Here is a 23,555-nt window from a genome sequence, read left to right on the forward strand (position 1 = left end):
TACCTTGAAAGGACCAAACCAACTAGCCTGGGTTCAGTAATGTCAGTGTCCTTTTGTTTATCTGGGGAGAGGAAGACCTTTAGTGCAACAGTGATGAGCAAATATTTGAGGTTATGGATTAACTCAGTCGGCTGAGGCTATCATGGCGACAAGAAGACGATACTGCCAGTCCTCCATTGCCCACATCTGTAAGTTCTCCCCAAATGATTTCTAACCCTTTAAAACAGGATATATGAAATGCAAAACATTGAAAGGAAAGTGTGAGAAAAAAAGAGAGGGAAGGAAAGGGAGAGAGCAAGAGGATAAGAGAGTAATATAGAAGTAAGCCTGGTTTGAAATAGAAGCTCAATATTCTTGAGATCTTCATAGGCTGGGTCTGAAACCCACCTGGATCAAGGAAATCATCCGGCTTTTGAAATGAAGGGGGAACAATTGGAAAATGAAATGAGGCTCATAGAATGAACAGGACTAAGTGCTTAGTTGACACTTCTACAATAATGGGTATGCAATGGAACCAAATGTCACTCATCCTACTTTGTTATAGATTCTATTAGGATTTTAACTCCTTTCCCATGGAGTATAGGAGGCCTAGAAGAAGCCCCAGGGAGCAAAGAAACTTGAGAACTAGGACCAGGACCCATGGCTTCCTGGGTAGAGTTCTTACTGTGTGGGTGAATAGTTGGTGGTGGCAGGGGACCAGGGTGGGGAGAGAGCTGGGTGGGTCCTTTCCCTAAAAGGTACAGCTCTGTACCAATCTCACCATGTTCCTTTACCTTTCCTTCTCCCCTCCCTTCAATTTTATATCAGGTAAAAAAACCGAGTTAAAATGAATATCAAAAGCAGCCTTGAAGGGGAAAAAGAAGTCTGAAAAGGGGAAATGTTGCTATAGGGGTGTACAGAGGGAGGGGGCAATCCCGCCCAACTCAACTTGATTACAGTTGGAGTGAGGACAGGTCTGAATATTTTGTATATATGAATCTCAGATCTTTTAAAGCAGGAGTTGAAAGATCTGCTTCAGTTGCTCCAATGATTTGTCTCTCTGAGTCATAACCTGGTAGACTAGGGACCTTCAAAGAATTGGCCCAGGGCCATCACCTCAATGGCATATCTTAGATGGCAGCTCTACCACCCAATTAACTAATTCTGATGTTTTGTCCCCTTGGGCTATGACCTCAGTGCCTCAATGGCTTTTCTAGGTGAGATGGTTGGGAGTAGAAGGGGATGGGGAAGAGAAGGGAGCTTTTGTAATTCCTTCTTTTGGCCAGGTGTCAGTTCTTCTAAAATGTGGCGACTTGTGAGCTTTTTGGTTTGTGTGGCCTCCTGGTACTCACTCAGTGGACATGCCTTCTCAGGTAAGGGGCAACAGATTCCCATCCCACAGACAGTTATAGATGTAAACATACGCAGGAACTCAAATCCCTTGTAACAGTGACAGAGGATATAATATGATGAGGAGGGTGATAATGACAATGATGAATAATAATTACAGTCCCTTGCATTTGTACCATGCTTTATGCTTCCAAAGCAATTCTCAAAGTCAGAGTTGGACGGATCTTCAGTAGTATTCTGGTCCAGCCTTATCTGGACAAGAATCCCCTCTCCATTACTGAGAGGTGACTAACCTGTGTTGAAGTCCTCCATTGATGGGTTGTCCACTATCTCCTGAGGCAGCCAATCTACTACCTCCAGGTACCCACTTTGGGATAATTCTAATTCTTAGGTCTTCTGTCACAGACTGTGAGCTCCTTGAAGCCAATAACTGGTTAATTTTTGTCTTTGTGTCTCCAACACCTATTACTTCTACATGGTAGGCACTTAATAAATGATGGATAAGTGTGGAGTTAACTGACTGGAGAAATAAAAGTGTAGTGGAAAGTACACTGGACTGGGAAGCTAGATGCCCGAGTTCTAGTCCTTGCAAGATGCATCACAGAAGATGGATGGTGGGTACAGAACATTATCATGGGACTACTGAGCTCTGGCCTATTGCAGGGGGTATTCACACTTCAGCATGGGGATTACACTCAGTGGTCTCTTGCATCCCTTTCCGATAGAGTCAGAGTTGAAGGTTGGTCCTTTGAGACAGTTTCTTTATCTTTAAGATGAGGATGGTCTGGACCAGCTGGTCTCTAAGGAGCCTTTCTGCTCAATGATCCTTTCTAAGAAATGGCCTACTTCCTTAGGTTAATTGTTTCAGTTTCATGTGTCTCCCCAACTTGATTGCAAGTTTCCTAAATTCAGGTAGCACATTACATACTACACCGTACTGTATCATCAAAATACCTAACACAGATCTGAGCATGCAGTTATTGTTGAGTCATTTCAGTCATGTCCAACTCTTCATGACCCCATTTGGGGTTTTCTTGGAAAAGATACTGGAGAAGTTTGCCATGTCTTTCTCCACTCATTTAGCATATGAGGAAACTGAAGCAAACAGGGTTAAATTACTTGCCCAGGGTCACACAGTTAGTAATTGTCTGAGACCAGATTTGAATTCCAGTTTTCCTGATTCCAAGCCCAGTGCTCTATTCACTATGCCTCCTACCTTCCCTGGGCATGCACTAAGTGCTCAATAAACACTTGTTGATTCATTGGGTAATGAAGAGCTTGCTATAGTTTTGATTTTTCCTCGTACCTCTATCTCTCCCTTATCAAATGATTTACTTTGTGACATTAGGTCAAATTCACTGCCTGACCTTTTCCTACATCCAATGTCCCAAATGTATACTAATGTTGGTTAATATTCCTCTTTTCTTCTACTTCCTCTCTTTTTATATGGATGATTGTTAAGCACCTGCTATTTGCTAGTCATTTTGAGGAATACAAAGATGTACAAGACACCTTAATACAGGCATTTTTTACCACTTTCTTGGACTATTCCAGTAGCCTGTTATTTTGATAGGTCATTCTGCCTCTACTCTCTCTGTCCCAACCCATCCATCAAGGTGCTGCCAGAGTGGCCTTCTTTTTGCATAGATCTGATCATATCACTTCCTTGTTCAATATCTTTAGTGGCTCCCCATTGCCGAGCAAATAAAATTCAAATTCTTTTGCTTGGCATTAAAGACTCTTTTTTGTGGGGCAATGAGGGTTAAGTGACTTGCCCAGGGTCACACAGCTAGTAAATGTTAAGTGTCTGAGGCCAGATTTGAACTGAGGTCCTCCTGAATCCTGGACTGGTATTTTATTCACTGTACCACCTAGCTGCCCCCTAAAGACTCTTCTTAATATAACACTGTGTTGCTGTCTTAACTCTCTTCTAGACCGTGTGCACTCTGAGGGCAGACACTGTGTCTTTTTTAAATGGTTTGGCTTCCCCTCCACCTAATACATAGCTCTATACAGAGAAGATGCTAAATAAATTTTAAGTGAATGTTGAATGTTGAACCTATTATATATAGTACCAGCCATGAATAGAATTTACCATCTAATTAGGAAAATTAAGTATACATATTGGAACATTTAGGGGAGAGCGAGGAGACTAGCCTTACCCCTCCTCCCTCTGATATCTCCTTTGGGGACAGAGGAAAGAAATAAAAGAGATACTGGTTGCCAAAAGGGTAGATTAGGGTCCATCACAGGAAGAAGAAGAGGATTCCAAAAAGGGAAGCTGGGAATGGGTGTGGAGGGAGACCAAAGCAACTTCTGTAGACTTCACAATTTTGCTGATGCCAGTTCTGCATGTTCCCATAAATGTATCACCACCCACCCTCATGCTTACAGTCCTGCAGAGTGATGGAAGCCCTGACTTCAATGCCAGGATTCAAATATTGCCTTCCACGGCCTCTTCTCCTACTCATGTTATCTCTACTGCATCCACCCCTCCTGCTTTCTTCAGTGTTCTCTAGCAGCAAGAAAGCCAACCAAGTCCTGAGGATTCAGAAGCGAGCGAATTCATTCCTGGAAGAGATTAAACCCGGCAACCTGGAGAGAGAATGCAATGAGGAGATGTGTGATTTGGAAGAAGTCCAGGAGATTTTTACAACTCGGGAAGAAACAGTAAGTTGAGGTTGCAATAGACCATATTTTCCAGCAGGTGAACACTCACTGCAAGAGGTTCTGGGTTAATGAAAGAATCAAGCTTAGAGTCAAGTTAGGTGACAAGTAAGTGGATGTCCTTCTGAACCCAACATAGGTGCTACTTCCTAGACAAAACCATTTCCTGAGTACTCTGGGTGTTAATGCTCTCCTTCCTTCCTTCTTCTTCTCTTCTCCTCCAAAGGCAGCTGGGTGGTGCAGCAGATAAAAGGCCCAGCCTGGAGTCAGGAAGACTTGAGTTCGAATGCCTACTCAGATATTTACTAGTTGTTTGACTCTGGGCAAGTCACCTGATCTCTGTATGCCTCCATTTTCTCATGTGTAAAATGGAGATAATAATAGCACCTACCTCCCAGGGTTGTTGTGAGGATCAAATAAGGTAATAATTATAAAGTACTTTGCACAGTGCTTGGCACATAGTAGGTGCTTAATAAATGTTAATTCTTCAAATTACTTTATACTTATTTCTTCAAATGACTCTACTTATTTGTGTACATCCTGAATGCCCAGTAGAATATACATTCCTTGAGAGAAGGAACTTTCCCTGTTGCCTGTTTTTGCTTTGTTTTTGTATGTCCAGGACCAAGTGCAGTACCTTGCACATGGAAAGCACTTAATGTTTACTGGATTGAATTAGAATCTTGGAGATGCTCTCTCTCCTCTCCTCTCCTCTCCTCTCCTCTCCTCTCCTCTCCTCTCCTCTCCTCTCCTCTCCTCTCCTCTCCTCTCCTCTCCTCTCCTCTCCTCTCCTCTCCTCTCCTCTCCTCTCCTCTCCTCTCCTCTCCTCTCCTCTCTCACTCTTCTCCCCCCTCTATCTATGTCTCTATCTCTGTTGCTCTCTCAAACTTCTGTAGGAGGGAGATCTTTGTACCCAACTCTTCCACTCCCTCCTGCTCGCTACACCCAGCATGGAAACAATGGATCTCTCTCCCTTCACTGCTCCTGGTAGACAAGGAACTGGGCCATTTATCCTGGGGAGGTGGATAAGAGGAATATTGCTGGTGAATAATAATGACAATGGTATTCCAAATTTGGGTGATTCTTTTCTTCCAAAGGACTCAAGTCCAATTTTAGATACCATTTTATTAAGAGTTAGGACTTCTCACTTTACAGAGATGGAAGACTGAGGCCCAATAAAATTTAAAGAAAATGGCTCATCCATCAATTAATGTCAGCCTCCAACACCTACCTAACTCCCATACTTTATGAGCAGAGTACTTCCATTTCTAGGGACTGCTTAGCTCAGTTCCTAGACCAGGAGAAAGTCCCCATAGATCCTCCTTTCTCTGTCTTTTGGAGAAAAGGGAGGATGGAATGATGGGAAGGGAGAGTCTTAAGGACAACCTGACTGGTTAGAAAGGAAAAGAAATAAAGGAGTTGATTGGGATCCTGGAAGAAGGATGAAGAGCATAGATAGATATCTGAAGCATTTCCCTGTGGGAAGGGAAGGAAACAAGCATTTATTAAACACCTACTATGTATCAGGCCCTGTGCAAAGCACTTTACAAATATTAGCTCATTTGATTCTTGCAACAATCATGGGAGGTAGATGCTATTATTATTCCCATTTTATAGGTGAGGAAATTGAGGCAAACAGAAGTGAAGTTACTTGCCCAAGGTCACAAAGCTAGCAAGTGTCTAAGGATGGATTTGAACTCAGGTCTTCCTGACTCTAGACCTAGTATACTATCTATTGCCCCAACTAGCTGCCTCTAACTTGTCTCTGTGCTAAGTTTATGGTAGTCCCTAGGACAAAGCCTAGAGAGTATGATCTAGAATTTAAGCAGAAGGTGGCACAAGCCACAAATGTCTCCTTAATGTTTGTGGCTGGGGTCTGGATAGCCCCATTTTCCAGGGAAAATTGAGGCCAAGGAGAACTTACTTGCCCTGTGGCACAGTATTGGCCACCGTGTGCTTAGTCTTTTTGACACAGCAACATTTTCCCCACTTCTGACTTAGTCTGGACCTGCAGGCAGAGGTGTAAAACATTGCTGTTCTGGAAAGAAACCAGGACTGAAAGGCAGACAGGCTTACCTACATTTGCTGCATTGTCTTGATCTCCTAACCCTCCACTAAAACTTGTGTTTTTTCCCTTCTCAGTTAGCTTACTGGTCAAAGTATGTGGGTGAGTACCAAATTTTCTATTATGACTTTTGCTATTCCATTGTAGGCCAACAGACTGTCTTTCACATTCATTTCTTCTGGGTCCTTCCCAGCTTTGCCTGATTTTTTCTTTAATTTTTTTAAAAAATTAGGACAAACCAGCACCAGGCTTAGTCTATCTGGAGATGGGAAGTAGATTTCATGGCTTAGGGAGACCTGTTACTATCCCCAGAATATCTGTTTCTGTGACTGTATCTGGCCCATTAAAGCAGCCTTACAGATGTACAGAGAGTATTCTTGGCCCCAGAGCAGCCCAGCCTATTTTCCTATCCTTAAGGAAAACTACTTACTCCTTAGTCACATTCACGCCATGTTTTAGATCTGCAAAAAGCCTTGACAACTGGCCCTCTCTGGGGCATCTTTAAGAACTTGGTTATATATTCTTTGTCTCCAAATGTGCCAACCCTATAAGGATTAAATCAAGCACTAGGAAATTGGCCAAATCTGGGAGGATAAAGAAAAGACTGACTGTTTTGTGAACAATCTGCCCCACCTCATTATTCTCCCAACTCCTATCCTCTAAATATCTTCCAGATGGAGACCAGTGTGATCCCCATCCCTGCCATAATGGGACCTGTATTGACGGTATTGGTAGCTTTCAGTGCATCTGCAACGAAGGCTGGGAAGGACGCCTTTGTGGGCATGGTAACTCTCAGAAGCTTATCTTTGATTTCTTTTCTTGACTGACCACTGTGGTAGGTCAAAGTAGCATTGGCTCAGTAGAACTCGGAACCCCCAACAGGAGAGGGTTTAGGGCTCTCTCCAGTAGGAATGACTCCAGTCCTTTCTCACCTTAAGTGCCCCTACTATTAAGTTCCAATTTCTTCTGAGGGACAATGGCTCTTTCTAACTAAATGCCTGCCTGGCTTCCTCAGACATTTCAAGGAAGGATGATGAGGATTGTGGAGAGTGGTAGCTTTTGACTAGGAAGTCAGAGAACATTTGGGGGGGGGTTACAACATAGAGAAAGGGGACAGGGGTGGGGACAACATGAGCTGAAACAAGAATGAGCTAAGAGGGGGCAACAATCTGGGGAACAGACTATATAGTGAAGGAAATTGATGAATGGCCGAATAGAATGTAAGCTTCTTGAGGACAAGTACTATTTGTATTGGTATCTTCAGTGATAACATAGTAGGGTTAGAACTGAAAGGCACCTTAGAAGTTATCTCATGGAACCCTCCATTTTACAGATAAAACAGGCCCAGAGAGGTCAGGTGAATTGTCTGAGGTCACAGAGATAGCAGATGATAAGAACTAGGATTTCAAAGCAGGCCTCTGGCTCCAAATTCAACCCTCTTTCCTCCCCGTACTTGTTGAATTGAAAAGCAGGTTCTTTTATAGGATCACAGCCTTATAGCAAGGGTTCTTAAACTCTTTTGGTGTCATGGACCCCTTTTAAAGTCTGATGAAGCCTATAGACCCTTCCTCAGTTTTAAAATAATTAAAGGAAATGCTCAATTTCAGTTAGAGATTAAGGAAAATAAAGATATAAATTTCCCCCATCCAAGATCACAGACTCCCAGAAATCTGTTCACAGGGGGACTGTCAGTAGATACCAGGCCAAGAACCTCTGCCTAGAGCTAGAAGGGACCTCAGATGCCATCTATTCCAACCCTCTACAGATGAGGAAACTGAAACCCAGGAAGGTTAAGAAAGTTGCCCCCATGGGGCAGGTGGGTGGCACAGTAGATAGAGCACCGGCCCTGGAGTCAGGAGTACCTGAGTTCAAATCCAGCTTCAGACACTTAACACTTACTAGCTGTGTGACCCTGGGCAAGTCACTTGACCCCAATTGCCTCACTAAAAAAAAAAGAAAGTTGCCCCCAAATCACACTGAAAGTAAGCATCAGAAGCAGGATTTGAATTCAGGTCCTCTGATTCTAGGACTGGTATTCATTCTGCTATATGACACTTATTGGATTAAAATAAAAATTAGATTCTTTCCTTGGCATAAGCCCTCCCTGAGCATCCTAGGAGGGTCAACATTGAAAAGACATTTCCTGTTATGTGAAGCTGTGTTTATCAATGTTGCCATCATTTATTTGTCAATATATCCCTTCAAGAATAGCTCAGAAATGGAGATTAGGGGTAAAAACCTACTTTCTCTCCCCCCCCCCACCGCACCCCCGCCCCTGCCATAACCACTGCCACTTCTGACTGTCGGGAACCTCCAAACCCTGATTGATTAACTTCCTGCTTTCATTCCTATACCAGAGATAAACTATACCAACTGCTCTGTCAACAATGGCGGTTGTGATCACTACTGCACTGAGGACCTCACGAATCAGCGACGCTACTGCAGCTGTGCCCCTGCATATCAGGAGAGTGACAACCCTATGGAGTGTAAGCCTGCGGGTGAGTGGGGAACCAGGAGTGGGGATGGTGAACCAGAGGGAGAATATCCAGGACCTTTCATTCAGACAAGAGAAGACCAAGGCAGAACCGGATCATGATATGTGAACTATGGGGAGAACTAGATAGAATTTTTGGCTTCATCGTCATTTAAATATGTCACTCCACTGAGGGCCAACTGTAACCAAACAAGAAGTCAGTGGAGTGTGTTTGCCTTTGGCAGTGTCCTCCTCCTTTGTTTTGTCCCATATCTTCCTTGGGAGACTTTCTTATGTTCCATCCCTTCAGGAGCTTACTTTTAACTGGCTGTCAAGGAGTCCACGCTAAATCGATAGCCCATAATGACTTGAGGTAGGAGTTCTTAACCTAGGGTTACCATGAATAGATTAAAAGGGGTCCTTGAAATTGGATGGGAATTGTCTTTATTTTCACTGATCACTAACTGAAATTTAGCATTTCCTTTCATTATGAATCTAGGCAACAAACATTCCTTCGGAGAACACAGGCTTTACCAGGGTGCCAAAGGGGCAAAGAACCCTTGGATTAATGTGTTCCCATCCCCCAAGAGCATCATCACTCTTGTAAAAGGCCCTATAAGTGAAAATATGGGGGGAAAGTTCTAATAGTGGAATCTTGGGTATCAAAGATAGATGGCAGGGGAGATACATTTTGGCAAGGAATTGAGTAAGAGCCCACTATGCAGATGGACTCTTACTTTGCTTGTCCTTAAGGCCAACCTTGATGGTGCCCACCAAGGGCCTTGGGTCACGCACTTCACAAGAGGAGCTATATGAATCCTCTCCTTTTTACCTCCGAGAGGTCGGAGTTAGGAATTGTCAAATCCAGATGATCATAAAATGAGATAATTTTAGTACAGTGCTTAGCACAGTGCCTGGCACATAGTAGGTGCTTAATAAATACTATTGGTTCTCTTCTTTCCTTTTGATAAATGGTATAATTTCACTATGATCTGATGTCAATGTGGCCAAGGTCATGGGCTTGATTCTGGTAGGGGACAATTCATTCAATCATTCAATAAATAGCTAGATTCCTTAGCCACAAGTTGACCTGCTCTTTCTTCTCTCTCACTTCCTAGTCTGGGCTCCCTCATCCCTATCCCCATTCCCATTACAGCTCCTGTAAGAAAAATTCCCTCCTCCTTTCTTCCTGCCTGCTCTTTCTTTCTCTTCCCCCTCCCCTTCTTCAACATTGTCACAATATAATCTTTCCCACTATCGTCCAGATGTTCTGAGGAATATACCCTGAATATCTCTATCAATTCAGAGCTTCTTTACACCTTGAAATATATAGCCTAGGGGCAGCTAGGTGGCACAGTGGATAGAGCACCAGCCCTGGATTCAGAAAGACCTGAGTTCAAATCCAACCTCAGACACTTGACACTAGCTGTGTGACCCTGGGCAAGTCACTTAACCCCAATTGCCTCACCAAAAAAAAAAAGAAAAAGAAAAGAAAAGAAAAGAAATATATATATATAGCCTAGGCTCTTTTATCTGTCTTATGGATCAGATGATCATAGATTTAGAACTTTAAGGGACCTTCAAAGTCAACTAGTCCAACCACTTCAATTTCAGATAAGGAATAATCATAATAAAGGCAATAATTATTATTATGTGTCTCCTGTCTTCCTCACTGTGATATTTTGAGGACCAATTGAGAAAATTGTGCAAAACAAAAAGTATTCTAAAACCATGAAGTATAATAACTATTGTTACCATGACTACTTCTGCTACTATAATTAGGCATAGCTAATGAAATCATGAATTAAAATCCCTGCTTCAGGGGAGGACCACCTGTGAAATGTAAATGGTAAGATTAGGAATTAAAGCATCACAATATTATAGAATTTTAGATGTGGAAGGGCCCTCAGGGTTCATCCAGTCTAACCCCTGACCCTACCTGACAAGTGGTCTTCTAGCCTCCTATCTGAAGACTCCAAACTGGGGGAGCCCACTGTCTTTCAAGGTGCCACTTTTGGGTTGTTCTCATTGTTAAGAAGTTTTCCTGGGGCATGAGTTGGTGGAACCATGCTGGCTCTTGGTAATTACCACTTCTTTTGTTAGGCATTCATTAATTATCTCTTTAATGATTCATTTGAGCATAACAATAAAACCATCTCCTACTGGACCCAGAAGAGGGAAGCAAGACTGGGCTACCCACTCACTTCTTTTTCACTCAGGGGTCTGTCTTAACTCTGGACTCTTATATGTGCATATCATGGGATTGGGTTCAGTACCAATAGAGCCTAATCTTCAAAGATATGAGGCAGGTTCTTTTGTTTTGCTCTCTGGTTCTTTATGATGCTTCACCCATCTACCCACCCACCCCACCCCCATCCCAGGGACAATCACTTAAACTTGTTTGGCTTATGTTTATGGTCTCCCTAAAGGGAGAATAGAAGTGTGCTCAAGGTGTAATGTAAATCAGGTATAGGACAGCTATTTATTTCTTCTATACAAAATAAATTTTTAATAAATACAAACTCTACAGATGCTCATTCGCAGAAACACAAGTTATAGTAGTAACATCATTACTGTTATACTCATAGGAAAGTTAGGACAAACATGATAATATGAAGTAGGAACTGATACTAGGCATTTTACATTTCACCTTGGTTCAATCAGTCTCTTCCATGTCTCTGCCTTCTTGTAAGCCTTTTAGAAGATGAGCTCGTCTTCTTGCTGTTGGTCATACTCTGATTCTGGAGCTCCTCCTCTTGTTGCTAGTCAGCTCTTACTGAACTCTGATCTCTTGAAATCACAAGGCTGACTCTAAGGCTGGATGTGTCCATCTCAGGTTCATTACTTAATCACTCATACTCAGGAAAGAAAGAAAAAAGCACAAAGGCCCAGGTTCAGCTCTCCCAGCCCAATTTTAGTTGCCATATGTTTGCTGATTGCCATTTCTGCTGAGGTATGGGGAAGGGTGCTCTCTTCCTTTTTTAAAAAATCAGGATATTCACCTTCTTCATCAATCATTTTCCATGACCTTTCAAATATCAGTGATGGCAGCTCAGCAATCATAACCTGCCAGTTTTTTCATCTGGACAGAGTGACTAGAATTTGTCAAAGACAATAATGTGCTACTCTCATTATCTCCTGATTTGCTTGGGATATCAACTCCCTCTTAGTCATTTCATCCTATTATGTCCAGGACAAAGGTCATTCTCCTTGGCAAAGAAAACAGAAATAGAATAGGAATAGTGAGCGGCCCAACTTCTCTCTGTTCTCTTGGGTTAGCCCTTCAGGCTTTCTTTGGTGTTTCATCTCAGAAGGAGCCCCCTCTCCACTTATGCACAGTTGCCTTTTTTTTTAACAGAAGATTGCACTTCACACTAGGAGCTGGTCACACAGCAGTGTTTTTGTGTGTGTGTGTGTGTGTTGTTATTGTTTTGGTTTGTTTTTGCAGGGTAACGAGGGTTAAGTGACTTGCCCAGAGTCACACGGCTAGTAAGTGTCAAGTGTCTGAGGCCAGATTTGAACTCTGGTCTTCCTGAATCCAATGTTGGTGCTTTATCTACTGCCACCTAGCTGCCCCCATGGTTGCCTTTAAGGCATATTCCTACTCTTGAGTCTCTGTAGGGGCTACTCCTCATCCTCAGAAATTCTTCTTGCTCCTCCTTTTAGCTAAACCCTTCCCCACCTCCCTTGAAAACTTGGCTCAAATCTTCATTCTTCCATGAAGTCTTCCCACACCACTCTAGCCATCATTGTTCTTCTTCTCTATCACTTACAATCCTTGCCACATAATCTAAGTACTTTATCCCAGACACACAAACCAGGGACTTAACTGATCTCTAATTTTTATATATTTATGTCTTATGACTGTAAACTCCTTAGGGTCAAGGACCATGACTAATCCAATATCTCCCACAGTGCCTAGCAAAGAACCGTATATATAGTTGCTTTTATTTTTGATTAATGGCCTGCATACTCTAGCGCCTGGTTCTGTACCCACTAAAGTGCTTACTGTTGATTAACTGACTAATCTCTGTAGAAAAATAGTCACAGTCATAAAATATTAGGATTGGAAAGGACTTTAGAGACCCTTAATCTAAATGAGGGAGCAGAGGATGCAATTTGTCCAAGGTCACACAGCTAGAGCAATATCACCACTAAATCTGCAGAAAGGAGATGACTGATAAATGCAAGGATCTTAGCCTGACTCAGTGCTTCTAGAAAGGGCTTTTGGGGACAGACTAAGCTGCCTATTTGGTTTCTCACTGATATCGTCCCCTTATTTTCTAGCAAAGTTCCCTTGTGGAAAACCAAAGGTGAATTACCCAATGCAAAGTTTTGAAGAATTACAAATTCGAATCTTAGGGGGGAGGCCGGCCAACAAAGGTGACAGCCCATGGCAGGTAAGAAGGAACATGTCTCCATTCAGGATTATAATCATCTTTCATTTGTTCATTCATGCAAAAATTTCTCAGGTTTTTACTACTACTACTACTACTACTACTACTACTACTACTACTACTACTACTACTACTACCTACCATTACTTACCACCACTACTACCACTACTCCTCCTCCCACAACCATCACTACCACTACTACTACTACTACCACCACCACCACCACCATTACCACTACTACCACTCCTCCTCCTCCCACCACCACTACCACTACTACTACTACCACCACCTACTACTACTATTACTATTACTACTATACTACTACTACTATAGCTAGCTAGCTAGCATTTAATAACACTTTAAAGTTTATAAAGAACTTTATAAATGTTATGTCATTTAAAAATATTATTTAATTTTATCCTTATAACAATTCTGGGAAGTAAGTTCTACCATTCCCATTTTACAGATGAGGAAACAGGCAGAGTGAAGTGACTTGCCTAAGTTCACTTAGCTACTAGGTAACTGAAGATGGATGTGAACTCAGCATCTTCTGGTCTGGGGCTCTGTCCACTGCTCCACCTAGTACAAAACACTGTATAAGACTCTACAGTGAAAACATGACTAAAACACAGTTTGTGCCCTCATGGAGTTTTACAGTCTAATTGAGGTTGCTGTTGTTGAGGTCAGATTTGAACTCAGATACTTCCAGCTTCAGAGCCAGTGCTCTATCCACTGCACCACCTAGCTGCCCAAATTGTAGTGCTAAGAAATAAAATAACTACATAAAAGGGATACATTTAGAGAACTATGAGTTATATAGAAAAGTCACTTCTGCCTGGTGACTTGATCTCAGTTTACAACATATTGAACTCATGGTGATGATGAAACATTCAGGTAGAGATGTCTAGAAAGCATCTGGAAATTTGAGTCAAGGATGGAGAGAGGGGATTGAGAAATCTCACCTCTACAGTATCCCTAGGAGGTGGAGTAGAGTTTAAGTAGTGAGGTAGGAGATTCGACAAGGTAGATAGAGGATGCCCAGAAATGATAGGATCAATGAAAAGAAACAATTGAGACTGGCCTAGAACTTTCTCAGAAAGTGAAAACAAAAATTCTAAGGGCTATGGGTTAGGAAGCCAGTCTAAATCCCATTGATCAGGGCTCTGTATAGGACAAAGTATATAGTAGAAGGGAGAGAATATAACAATGAGGGACATTCGTTGTCAGAAGAGGCAGGGAGTTGAAATTTGGATCTATCCTGATTAATGCTGGATACCTGTGGTCATCATGGACAGGAGCTGATTCTCAGCAGGCTGAGAGTCAGACAAGTTGTCTCGCTATTTGAAATGGTGAAAAAGTATTGTATCAAAAAAAAGAAACAGAGTAGAAGTATTCACCAAATCCAAACCATGGTCTTTCACTGGAAGATGGTCTGTGCAGCACTGGTAGAGGGGTATGGATGGGACAAAGTTCTAAAGAAGCATTAGACTCAGAATGTCAATAAATTAGCAAAGTTAGGACAAGAACACAAAAAGTATTTTATTAGAGCCAAGATCGATTCCGGGGAGTGCACAAACATAAGAATTATGCTTTCTTTGTTAAAGGAATGCTTGGAACCTTTACTGTTCCAGTCCACTTTTCCCAGACAGGGAGCCTCAGCTACCCAGGCAGTTAGGTGGCTCAGTGGATAAAGCACTGGGCCTGTAGTCAGGGATACCAGAGTTCAAATATTACCTAAAATTAGCTGTGTGACCCTGGGCAAGTAAATTCACAGTTGCCAGCTTCAGTTTCCTCAATTGCAAAATTGGGGCAGGGATAATAATAGTACCTACCTCCTTGGGTTTTTATGAGGATAAAATGAAATGAAATTTGTAAAGCACTTAACATAGTGCCTGGCACATAGTAGGTACTTAATAAAATGCTTGTTTCCTTCATTTCTACTTCTGAAGGTTGCCATGCTGCAATTTGTCAGATAACACTAGTAATGGGAAGAATTGTGATGCAGGCAATGTTTGCCTTTGTTGTTCTATACTTCCCATTTTTTACCTCTATTCCCAATTTTGGTACCCCCACCCTTCATCTCATGCAGCTTTCGTGCTGGGTACAAAGGAAAGGAGAAGGGAATAAGCATTTATTAAGCAACTACTCTGTGCCAGGTACTGTCCTCAGTGCTTTATATATATTATTTTATTTGATCTCATTTGCTAAGGAAAAAATCAGTTTATAAAGCAAATCACAATGACATATTGGAAATTTACTCTGGTCACTCTCCCCAAAATTTTTACATTTTAGAAAAGAAGCTTGGAAAGGGTAATGTTTATCTGAAAAAATTTTCTATTGGCAGGATATCAAATAAGTCAAAGGGAGATGGGGGAGTTATTTTTGCATTTAGAGAGGGCCTTGATTGCACCCCCAAATTATATATTTGTAGGCCAACCCTCACTCTGCCTACACAAAAGGCCATCTTTGCTCTCTAACAGATAAAGGAGGATAACAAAGGAGCCTAGCTCCTCAATATCACCCTGGAAAGCAGGATGACCAGAACCTGTCTAAAAATCACTTTTCCGGAAAAGGAGTAATTAAAGAAATGATCAAACAAAAGAAAAAGCTTCAATACCATGAATAAATATCCTGGATGAAAAGAAACTGAAGCAAAAATGCCACAAGGAAAATGTAATTAATTAGCTTTAATGACCAAGTCCCTAGAATAATAAATACATTGAAGAAGATAAAAAAATAAGTAAAATAAGCAAAATTATCAGATAAATTTTTTAAAAGATGAAGATAAAATTATGAAATTTAACAACTTGGAAATATCCAGTAAATGCATATAAAACAATGGATTCATGAGAAACAGAAATAATTTTTTCTAGAGGACAAAGTAGATAAATTCCCAAAACTTCTCATCTAGAAGAATGCTTGGGAGTTTTGTAAACAAAATTAATGGTTCTGGGTGTGTATGTTGGGGTGTATCAAAACTCAGAGTGAAAACCTAAATGTTAAATTATTAATGGTCCCTTGAAAGAAAGAGTATAAGAATTTGTCCCAGGAGTATTTTTCAAAAGGACCAGACAACACAGAAACTCAAAGGAGGACCAAAGATCAACCCTAAAATCAATCCATCCAAACACATCATCATCAAAGTCCAAGATTATAAGGATGAGATTGTTTCATAAGCAGGCAAGAAGAAAAAACTAGAACACAATAAGGTAAACTGGATTTCATCACCAAATCAGGCACCAACAAAGATGAACATATTTTTTAATCATAAAAGTATTTTTTATTTTCCAGTTATTACATGCAAAGATAGTTTTCAACATTTGTTTTCGTAATATTTCTAGTTCCAAATTTTTCTCCCTCCCCTCTCCCCAAGACAGAAAGCAATCCAATATAGGTTATATATGTACAATCACATTAAATCTATTTCTGTCTTAGTCATGTTGAACATATTCTTCAAAGACAGAAATGGCCTTAGTTTTTCTCATCTGCTGAATGAGTGGGTAAATAATCTCTAGCATTCTTTCTATTTCTGAATCCTATGAACTCTTTTTTTCAGGTGATACTGTTGGACCACAGGTTAAATTTAAAGTGTGGGGGTGTTCTTATCCATTCTTCCTGGGTGCTGACTGCAGCCCACTGTGTGGAGCATACAAAATACTTTACAGTAAAACTTGGTAAGAAAATCACACATGGCTTTTCCGCTTGTGGTGGTAAAGGCAGGCTTGGGAAATGGGAGAAAGATCATGTTCCACCAGAATATCTGATATTTAAGGGCCTATTCTAGGTTCCTTTTTGCCTATTTCTAAGATTCTCCATGAGTTTTTAGAAACTCTTGTGCCATTGTGACCCTGTGTCTCCAAAGTCAGACAACTGCTAAAGACATAACCAATCATTTTTCTGACACTTTCCCTGGGAATTTGTACTATTTCTATTTTTATAAGGACTAGGGTAAAGGAAGCAGCAGTGGTTTGTGTTTCCAGGGACTGATTATTTCTGTATAGATGCCCAATTGACTTTGAAGAAGTAGTCTGCCCTTGAAAAGGATTCACTAGGATCCAGACCAAGGCTAGCAGTTCATCAAGAATGGGTGACTGAATCTGAGTCACATTATCCCAGTGAGTTTCCAGAGGCAACAAGCAGGGCATGAAGCCATCCAAGTTGTACTCCTGACTTTGTCCTAGCTAACTATGTTTAACTAACAAGTGTCTTCTATGAAATGGTAAGTGAGACGTAATGGAAAGCACACGGGACTTTAAGTGAGTACTAGGCATCTGAACTTTACATCACTTACTGTTTCTGTAACCAATTTGTACTGTCACATATTAATTACCATTGTGTAAGGGAAAGGGAACAAGACTGAAGGCAGAAAATCTAGGTTCTAGTTCTGACTGACATTTACTAGCTTTGTTACCTGAGGCACTTACATCTTTCTAAGATCTAGGTTCCTCATATAAAATGGCAATCATAATAATACTGTCCTGAATGTAATCCCTTATGTTGAAATATTGAATGGAGTGCTCTATCAGATACTAGACTTCTGTTTTGCAACTAAAATTAGGTATACTCATGGCCTCCACTTTCTTACTTCTTGGTCACATTTCAACCCCCTGCAGTCTGGCTTTCATTCCCACCAACATGAATGAAACTGCTCTCTTCAAGGTGATACATGATTTCTTTATTGCTAAATCCTTGGCCCTAATGCTCTGTATATTTTACCAAATTACCTAAACTCTGTGTATCTCAGTTCCCTCTTCAATAAAATGGGAAAAAATAGTCATTGCCCTGCCTTCTTCAAAGTGCTATTGTAAGGGTCAGAAAAGCTTTGTCAAGTGTGAAGAGCTAGACAAATGGTGACAGGATGGGAACAATGGGAACAGATTGTTGACAGTGGGAACAATCCTCCAACCAGGGACCTCAGGAAGATGGAAAGAGAATCCACTGTCATGGAGTCATAGGGTTAGAGCTGGAAGGGACTTTTAGACATCATCTAGTCCACTCCCTTGATTTCATAGATGAGAAACCAAGGACCAGAGAAGGAAGTGACTTGTCCAAGGTCATATAGGTAGCATAACCAGGATTCAAACCCAAGTCTTTTTTTGTTTTGGTTTTTTGGGTTTTTTTGGTGAGGTAGTTGGGATTAAGTAACTTGCCCAGGGTCACACAGCTAGTAAGTTTCAAGAGTCTGAGGCTGGATTTGAACTCAGGTCCTCCTGAATCCAGGGCCAGTGCTCTATCCACTGTGCCACCTAGCTGCCCCCTAAACCCAGGTCTTTTGATTGGTACCCTTTTCACTACACTGCAAGTGGCAAAGAAGGTTGTGGATTTAGAACTAGAAAGGACCTGGGAGGTCATTGAGTCCAACTCTCTCATTTTACATATTGGGAAATTGAGGGTCCAAGAAGTTGCTCAAATAGTAAGTGTCAAAGCTGGGATTTGAACCCAGGCTCTCTGCCTCCCAAACCAGCACTCGTTCCATCATCAGAGAACAAAATTTTTAAAAAATCCTGTCAGAAAAGGTGACCACTCAGGAAAGTTCTGTTATAAAAGGTCTTAAAGTTTGTCCGTGGGAACACTGTGGGTGAAATAATAAGAGGCAATGTGTTATTATGGAAGAAACATTGTGTGGATTGGATGCCAAGAGATCTGAGTTCTAGCCCTGACTCTGCAAGTGTTTGTGCAAACATGAGAATGTACTTTAATCTCTTCAGACCTTGGCTTTCTCATCTAGAAAATCAAGAAAATGCACCTGACCTCTAAGATTTTCAATCCATGATTCAGTGTCCTTCCATGAACCATAATGATTCTCCACTGTCTAAATCTGCTATAATTCAGATAATCTATAAGGAGAATGCCAGTCTGTTCTCTCACCTTTTGATAGAATGTCATTGGATTATTGTTATAATAATATATTAAACACATTATAAACAAACATATTGTTACATATTATAAACATAAATCATAATTCAAAAATAGAATGAATGAACAAAACAAAGTAAATAAATTATAAATAAATATATTATTATAAATTACATATTATAATATGTTTCACTGATTATTGTTATTGCTCTCTTGGGAGAAGCAGCTCAGAATGGGAGTAGGAAGGATGACCTGATTTAGAGCAGCAACAAGGGACCCTAAAGAATGATCTAGAACAACCCCCTCGTTTGATGGGCTGAGAGAGGCTCAATGATTTATTCAGTGTCTCCCAGGCAATAATTTGGCAGGCCAGGGATTGGAACCCAGGTCTTGTGGCTCTAAATTCATTGCTTGTTCTATTACAGCACAGAGCAGGCACAGAAAGTGAGGGCTTGTGGGAGTGACACATTCCTCTCATCCTTTGAGTTCCTTGAACCAAAGTTTACCCTGCAGGAAAAAAGGAGAGGGAGATGAAGTAATGACATCAAGCACATTTCAGCTCCGGGATGCCAAATGTGTCAATGAACACTTATTGAACCCTCATTATTCATGTGACACCCTATTGGGTTCCCTGGGTAATAGAAAGAATTAGATTAGGCTCTGGCTCTGACCTGGAGGAGACTAATGGTTTAAGTTTGGGAGATGAGGCATACCTACATAAAGAAACTACCAGTACAAGGCAGTATATCAGTATATGCTAAATAAACCCTACAGACAAGAACTACTAGGGGCAGCTAGGTGGCGAAGTGGATAGAGCACCGGTCCTAGATTCAGGAGGACCTGAGTTCAAATTTGACTTCAGACCCTTGACACTTAATAGCTGTGTGACCCTGGACAAGTCACTTAACCCTCATTTCCCCACCAAAAAAACCCAAACAAACAAACAAATAAAACTACTATAGAACCTCGTGACCATTCACAGTTTGTTCTTCTGAACCCCATTCTTGATGTTACTCCTTTCAGGGGCTAGTAGGTCTTTTCTACCTGCTCTCCCTGAATAGTGGACATCCCATGCTCCAAAATTGCCTTCTTAGCCCCTTCCCCATCAAGACTCCCATTTCCTCAGTGTGCTGATTTCAAAAATCTGATAAACTAATTCACAATAAGATATTAATTATTCACCTCTGGCTGTGTTAACCCCCAGGGATATTTAGATTTTAAAAGAGGATATACTTGGAAAGATAATGATTTAGTGCAGCCCACATTAATTTGTTCCAGCTCCATTTTAGGTTTCGGGATTTGTTGACTGACCCACAGGCCTAGATGACTGGGATACCACCTGGGGAAAGGGGGTTTGGGGAAATTTAAACATTTTCACAGGAACAAATTGCTCCACATAATAGGGGAAAATGTTGTTAGGATTGAAATTCTCCCAGAGAATCCTTATTCTCATTATGTAAAATAAGAGGATTCTGCAGAGTACAGTTTAGGAGATGCTTCCTTAACTCAAATAAATGGATCTATAAATTTTCAGGTACTGTAATGGTCTAGCAAATGGCAAATATTTAGGGGGAGGCTTCCCCAATACAGTTTAAATCAGTCCATTTGGGTCTCTTCTACATGACATTCAAGCTCTTTTTCTTTGCACGGGCTGTGCCTTATACCTGGAATGCACTTGCTCAGTTCTGTCTCTTGGGATCCCTAGATTCCTTCGAGGCTCAACTTGAGTCCCCAGCCCAACCTCCAATTGCTGGCATTCTCCTCCTGCAACTATATTTTGTATTTACTTGTATTTATACTTTATTATATTTGCCCATATATTCACATACAAATAATGTGTGTTTATTTATGTGTGCCTAATATAATATAAGCTTCTGGAGGGCAGGGATGGTTTCTGTGTCCGTCTTCCTACCCCTAGTGCCTAGCATATATGATAGGTGTTTCATAAATACTTGTTGAATGAATTAATCAAACATCTACTCAACCTAAACATAAGGATGGCCCTCAATGTGTGTGCTAATGGAGAGATTCATAAAAAGCTAACATTTATATAGCATCTAAGATTTCCAAAGTACTTTATAAAGATTATCTCATTTTACCCTCTTACAACAATCCTGGGAGGAGGGTGCTATTATTAACACCTCCCCTTTTAAAGATGAGGAAACTGAGACAGAAAGAGGTGAAGTGATTTTCCAGGTTACTTCTGTAACCTAACTCTTTAGGAAGCATCTGAGGCTGGATTTGAACGCAGGTTTTCCTGACTTCAGGTCCAGCACATACATCCATTACCTAGTTGTTGGTAAGATTAAGAGGAGAAAGGAGCACAAGAGATCATTCAGAGGTGTCAAACTCACTGCTTGTGGGCAACTTGCAATCCACAAAACTCCCCAGTATGGATACCAGATGAAACCGTTATTGGGAAATGTTTAACAAAGTAAATAAAAATACAATACAACATAGATAATATCAACTTGTGGTTTTCTTAGACAATGGGAGACCTCAGGGATCTCTTTGAGTTTGACACCTTCTAGACCGAGCTCCTTTTCCCCAGGTGAGAAAATTGAGATCGACAGAACTTAATTGACTTGCCCAAGGTCACATGACTAGTAAGTAGCAGTCTGGATTCAAACCCTGGCCTTCAGACTGCAAATCCAGTTCTTCTTCCATTATGTCAATATCGAGTAGAGACCCTAATCCTGGACCCTCTTTTGTATGAGTGCATACTTGTATATTTCTTTATGTGGGCATAGTCATTTCCCCAGCTTTCGCAAGAAAACCTGGGGAAAGGAGACAGATGGAAGAACAGTTCCTGAGTCCCTTTTTGCTTTTTTCCCCTCTCTCTCTCTCTGTCCCCTCACCTCCCTGCCTTGTGCCAGGTAAATACAACATCGGGCGGCATGAGAATTCAGAAATGGATTTTAATATACAGGATGCTATCGTGCACCCCAACTATACCAAAAGTACATCAGACAATGACATTGCACTGCTCTACCTGGACAAGCCTGTTGTCTTCTCCAAGTACATCCTACCCATCTGCCTTCCCAACTTGGGGCTGGCCCATCGAGAGCTCATGAAGGTGGGGAGGGAAACGGTGGTAACAGGCTGGGGCCGTCAGTCTGAAGACTCCAAGAACCGCACTTATATCCTCAGATTCATCAAAATCCCTCTGGCCTCTCATGATGAATGCTCTCAAAGCATGCAAAACATCGTCTCAGAGAACATGCTCTGTGCAGGAATCCTTGGTGACAAGAAGGATGCTTGCGAGGGGGACAGTGGGGGGCCCATGGTCACAGAATTCCGGGGTACATGGTTCCTAGTGGGCCTAGTGAGCTGGGGAGAGGGCTGTGGACGACCAAACAACTTTGGCATCTACACTAAAGTCAGCCAGTATCTCAACTGGATCCACAGCCACATAAAAGCAAAAGAACGACTCTCAAAGAATGAGTGAGCATCTTGGTCTCCCGAAGGACTCAGTGGAATTCAGAGCCCTAAGTGAGATACGGGGCCATCCACTGGCATGAAACCAAGTACAAAGTTTGGCCATGTCCACCCTTATTGGCATCCTTGTTTTTCCCTTAGTCTGTGACATCTACTAAGCAAGCACCTGTTAGAGAGAGGAGATGCCCAATGAAATAGAAGACGTGCACCTACCTTTTGGTGAGCTTGCCATCCAGTCATGGAAGACACAGCATCTCCCTACACACTTGACATCTCCAGACAGAACCTTTGACCTGGTTCTCCCTCATGCCTGGAATTTTCTCCCTCTTTTTCTCTTCCTTCTGACATTCCTGGGTTCCTTCAAGACTCAGATCAAATGCCACCTCTGCAGGGGCCTTTTCTGGTCCTTTCATTCAAATGAGCCTTCCACTTCAAGGTTTCCTTTCTGCTACTCTATATGGATTCATCCCTTCTTATTTACTTCTTCTATTAGTATGTAAGCTCCTGGAGGGCAGGGACACTTTTTGTGTTTTTGCCTTTCTTTGTATTCCCAAGACCCACCTCAGTGCCTGGAGGATAGTATGATAATAATAAATATTCTTCATTAATTAAACGTAATAAATGCTTTATTGATTGAAAACAGAATGACGTGATGTGAAGCATGCTGGATTTGGTGTTGGATGACCTAGATTTTAGTTTGGGGCTCTACAAATGCCTATGTGAATGTGAGCAAGTTATTTCACTTCTCCAGAACTCAGTTTCCTCATCTGTAAAATGACTAGATTGAACTAATTACTTTGTTGGGTTTTTGTTTTTTTTTTTGGTGAGGCGATTGGAGTTAAGTGACTTGCCCAAGTTCACACAGCTAGTAAGTGTCTGAGGCTAGATTTGAACTCAGGTCGTCCTGACTCCAGGGCTGGTGCCCTATCCACTGTGCCACCTGGCTGCCCCAAACTAATTACTTCTAAGGTCCCTTTGAGATCCAAATATGATGGCTAGAGCATATAAATAATTACAGATTGACAAAGTTGCTGATGGACCTTAGTTTAAGGGAATCCCATATACATAATTCTGACCTTAGAATAAAACAAATTAGGGGACATTTAATATTTATTTTTTTAAAAAAGGTTCCTATGGATTTGAATCAAAGAACTTGAGTTCAAATCCCCGATCTATCAATCAACTAAACAAGTATTTATTAAGAGCTCATTAGGTGCCAAACACTGTACAAAGGGCTAACAGTCCCTGCCTTCAAGAAGCTCATTTTTTTTTTTTGGTGGGGCAATGAGGGTTAAGTGACTTGCCCAGGGTCACACAGCTAGTGTCAAGT

The 23,555-nt window shown here is 41.4% G+C and overlaps 1 protein-coding gene across 2 annotated transcripts; it reads left to right on the forward strand.

Moving 5' to 3' along the window:
- The first annotated feature begins 85 nt into the window (after positions 1–85).
- Positions 86–22,865, forward strand: PROC (protein C, inactivator of coagulation factors Va and VIIIa). Of its 2 annotated transcripts, XM_043998529.1 has the most exons (9): positions 86–188; positions 1,266–1,352; positions 3,839–3,999; positions 6,139–6,163; positions 6,736–6,846; positions 8,419–8,559; positions 12,822–12,934; positions 16,488–16,605; positions 21,664–22,865. In XM_043998529.1, the coding sequence occupies exons 1-9, from the start codon at positions 143–145 to the stop codon at positions 22,233–22,235; spliced, it is 1,374 nt and encodes a 457-aa protein (XP_043854464.1). In that variant the 5' UTR covers positions 86–142; the 3' UTR covers positions 22,236–22,865. The 2 variants fall into 2 exon arrangements, with proteins under 2 accessions (XP_043854464.1, XP_043854465.1); XM_043998530.1 differs by lacking the exon at positions 1,266–1,352 and having other exon boundaries at positions 137–188.
- The last annotated feature ends 690 nt before the right edge of the window (positions 22,866–23,555 follow it).

This window comes from Dromiciops gliroides, chromosome 3 (genome assembly GCF_019393635.1).
Source record: "Dromiciops gliroides isolate mDroGli1 chromosome 3, mDroGli1.pri, whole genome shotgun sequence".
NCBI lineage: Eukaryota > Metazoa > Chordata > Mammalia > Microbiotheria > Microbiotheriidae > Dromiciops > Dromiciops gliroides.

Excerpts from the sequence above, each read along its gene's own strand:
- PROC (XM_043998529.1), top strand. The coding sequence starts at position 143 with ATGGCGACAAGAAGACGATACTGCCAGTCCTCCATTGCCCACATCT. Across the intron at positions 189-1,265 it reads GTCCTCCATTGCCCACATCT|GTGTCAGTTCTTCTAAAATG; the intron begins GTAAGTTCTCCC and ends TCTTTTGGCCAG. Across the intron at positions 16,606-21,663 it reads ATACTTTACAGTAAAACTTG|GTAAATACAACATCGGGCGG; the intron begins GTAAGAAAATCA and ends GCCTTGTGCCAG.